The sequence below is a fragment of the Adiantum capillus-veneris genome, chromosome 30, assembly GCF_014529385.1.
Source record: "Adiantum capillus-veneris isolate H3 chromosome 30, ASM1452938v2, whole genome shotgun sequence".
Lineage (NCBI taxonomy): Eukaryota > Viridiplantae > Streptophyta > Polypodiopsida > Polypodiales > Pteridaceae > Adiantum > Adiantum capillus-veneris.
The window spans coordinates 22,504,451-22,507,798 of record NC_140960.1 but is presented as its reverse complement, the minus strand read 5'-3'; the positions used below and the strand labels follow the sequence as shown (position 1 = coordinate 22,507,798).

Below are 3,348 nucleotides of genomic sequence, written 5' to 3'. Positions count from 1 at the left end.
TAAGCTTAGAGGAGAGAACAAGAAGGAGAGAACAAGATTGGACCAAGCAATTAGCCTTGCTCTTGCTCTTCTTCTTCTTCTTCTTCTTCTCCCTCTCTACCTCTCTCTCTCATATTCTCATTATGCCAGTAAGAGTTTCTCTTTCCGGTATCTCCATAGTCACTTTCGTATACAAAATTCATCCAAAGCACTTTGAAACCAAGGAGCAAAACATACAAGAAAGGTTGGTAAAGGGGGGCAAGATGGAAACAAGCACAATATAAAGAGAAGCAGAAGCCTCCTCTCAAAACAAATTTACATGGCTTCAATAGATGTTTTAAGGACCCACCAAGTAATTTCCTGGCAAAAAGAGCTAGCTATAAAGCATTTCCCAAAGCTTGTGCAGCAGCATACATTCCAACCATAAGCAACGCATCGATCCTCCCGAGTAACTGATCTTCACACCTAGCACTGCATCACTGTCCTGTGCATCTGTATAAGCTGCTCCTTTGATCTCTTTCCAACCTCTTAACTTAATATATATGTATAAATTGCACCGCGTGTATAATATATTCCTGTTCTCCATCCAATGCACATCATGGATTCCACTGACTGTTAGAGCAAAATTAGCTACTGCAAGGTATGCTACTGCAAAAATTATCGACCCTCCTCTTCTTTGGAGCTGGGGAAGACATCTGTACGCTTGGATCCGATCCAATCGACCTGAAGGTGCTTTCACTATCGCAGCTAAAAGAAGCGTCCAGTACCCCTGCAGGACTTGGAGGAACTGAGTCGACACAAGTTTCGGCTTTCAAGAGCACCGAGCCAGTGGAGATATTGAACTGATCCACCATCAGGCTGAAACATTCAGCTAATGAATCCTGTACAGTTTAAAAAACTTAGTTTAGCTTTTGAGCAAGCATCATCTAAAATTGTCTGCATGAGCTTGCCGTTACGTTTTTGTCTTACTTCTAAGTACGGTGGTAGCGTAGAGAAAATCATTCTCTTCAACTCTTCAAGCTGTGAAGGGAGTATCTCCTTTGCTGCACAGAGAAAGGCTGCAGCAGCAATAGATGAAGACTGGTAGGCAAGAAACCTCATATCTGCACCAAATAGAGAAGCCTTTAATGCCAATGCTTAAAAACACAGAATGATGCATACAACAGATCGTTCACTCACCTTGCATTGCAGAGAGAATCAAATCACTGATACGAACTAGAATAGCCCGGCCGGTCCCATTTCCAAAAAGTCTGCACTTGCAAAGAAAGTAATCCACATAAGAAAATGGTGTTACAGAGCTCACACGCCATTCAAGTGTGCTGAGTACTAGTAATTCCATCCTCTGTATGGTCTCAGGTTTAAAGAGACAATCAGGTGCAACCTGCATGAGATGTATACCAGAGACATAGAGATATCAAAAGATTGAAAAATTGCTGAAATCTTTAGAAACGCTCAAAGAGCATGCTACCACTATGAGTTCAACTCTCCTATATTCACTTGTGCAAGCATGATTCTACTCTCAGCGCTCAATTTGCGAGCAACCAAGGTACTAAACGAGCAAAACTTTAAGATTGAAAATGATACCTGAAGCTCAAGAAGAATCGGGACGTCTACTTCTTCCATTTTGGCAGCCAGAGATAGACATGCAACAGATAGAAGTTGAATCATCCAAGATTTCCCCATCTGCAAATTACATATGATTAAAGCTTGCCCAATCAAACTTGACACATTTCATTTATCGAGGTCATTCAGTTGACATACCGGAAACTGGCAACGGGAGAGGAAGCGATCAAGATAATTGATAGACAGAGCGGCTGTCAGTGGGCCAAAATTGTAAAAAGCCCGAACCTTTATCCTCGCAAACATTGCTAAGTTAAGAAGTGCAAGACAAATACAACTCTTGCAGAAGCCCAAGGGACAATTTAACCAGGTAAGACAATGGGGAGTGTGGACAACAAGCAGTACAAACCGGATCAAACGACACCACAGTGCACCCTACATAATCAGCAGATAATGCACAACCGTGGTGTGGAAAACGAGCTTGATTAAAAGCAAAATTAACTGACGCAAATACAGATAGGAGCAAGTGCACATATAGCTGTTTGGAAAGAGAGACCCAAACGTTTCCTATGCATAGCGTGACTGATCGTTCAATCAAGGCAACTGATCTACATTGCTGGAAATAAGGAGCTTAACGCATGCCTTGAAGCAACAATTCTTACGACGTCAACCATGACCGCTGGCTACAGTAATGTGCTTTTCACAAACAATATCTCCCAGTGTCGCACTTAATCATCCCAAGAGATGAAGCTGCAGCAGCGCAACGCCTGGGCAATCGTGCATACATGGAAGGAGGAGGCAGGATATGGTGCATTGAGAATTTAAAGAAAGGCCGTGGAGCCTTTAGGAAGAAGGCAGAGTAGGCTGTGGTACCTTGAAGAGCCAGCTTATAGCTTTCTGCCGAGAGCCTGCATCAAGAAGCTTGGTCTCATACTTCTCCACGTAATCAGCGCATGGAGCATGAAAGATTTCTCTTTCGATGAGTGCAGAGACAGCTACTTGCAAATCAGACTCCTGCGTCCCCATATCTGCAGCATCAAGTTCCAATGGAGAGTTCTTGCACGTGAGAAAAGGATAGTCTCTTCTGCTTTCCTGCTCTTCGCCATGGCCGGAAAGAGAGCCAGTGACATCCTCCTCCCAGCAAAGAAGGCTCTCAGCAGCGCAGTCGGCCAGGCTTGGAGGTGCCATGGCAGCAGGAGGAGGAGAAGAAGCAGCAGCGAAAGGGTATAGAACCCTAGCAACCACTTCATCAAAGGCAAATGCCGACCATAAGAGGAGAAAAGAGAGGGACAGCGATGGCGAGGCGTGCAAGCTCAGAAGCCGATTGCAGAAGAAGGGTGGGAAGGCATTATTCGCATGAAAGCTTTGAAGGAGGGGAGGGGGCTCTGATAGCGATGGCGATGGCAGGGGCTGTCAAGAAGAAGCAGGGAATGTGTGCTCTAGGGTTCTGGGGAAACACGAAGCTCTAGGGAAGAGGGCAAACCATGTGGGTAAATGCACACACACACGCAGAAGAGAGCAGGGAGGAGGAAGTGGAGAGTGTGGGAGCGAGCAAGTACAAAATGTACACGCTTGACTAGCCATGTTTTAGTTTCAAAATCTTCTTCTAAACCTAAATTAAGGAAAAAACCAACCTCATTCTAGTCATGTGCATTGAGAGAGTAGCTTCTATACCTCCCCATGATTAATTATATCATTTCATTGTGAGGGTACTTTTTACAACACTCTTGACCCCACCGTCCCAAGTACAAAGACTAATTACACACTTGCTTTCCATACAACATATATGGCCATTCACATCATTGGCAA

General features: G+C 44.3%; 1 protein-coding gene across 1 annotated transcript; it reads right to left on the bottom strand.

Moving 5' to 3' along the window:
* Positions 1–469: 469 nt before the first annotated feature.
* Positions 470–2,872, bottom strand: LOC147417655 (cyclin-D4-1-like). The gene is made up of 6 exons (XM_086507189.1): positions 2,413–2,872; positions 1,741–1,827; positions 1,564–1,662; positions 1,159–1,360; positions 949–1,082; positions 470–860 (listed from the first exon to the last, which is right to left on the bottom strand). The coding sequence occupies exons 1-6, from the start codon at positions 2,725–2,727 to the stop codon at positions 606–608; spliced, it is 1,092 nt and encodes a 363-aa protein (XP_086363315.1). The 5' UTR covers positions 2,728–2,872; the 3' UTR covers positions 470–605.
* Positions 2,873–3,348: the final 476 nt, after the last annotated feature.

What these genes read in the sequence shown, in the direction of transcription:
- LOC147417655 (XM_086507189.1), bottom strand. Translation starts at nt 2,727, where the DNA reads ATGGCACCTCCAAGCCTGGCCGACTGCGCTGCTGAGAGCCTTCTTTGC. An exon ending in CTATAAGCTGGCTCTTCAAG is followed by an intron (nt 1,828 to 2,412) that starts GTACCACAGCCT and finishes GCGAGGATAAAG; the next exon opens with GTTCGGGCTTTTTACAATTT. An exon ending in CGATTCTTCTTGAGCTTCAG is followed by an intron (nt 1,361 to 1,563) that starts GTATCATTTTCA and finishes CATCTCATGCAG; the next exon opens with GTTGCACCTGATTGTCTCTT.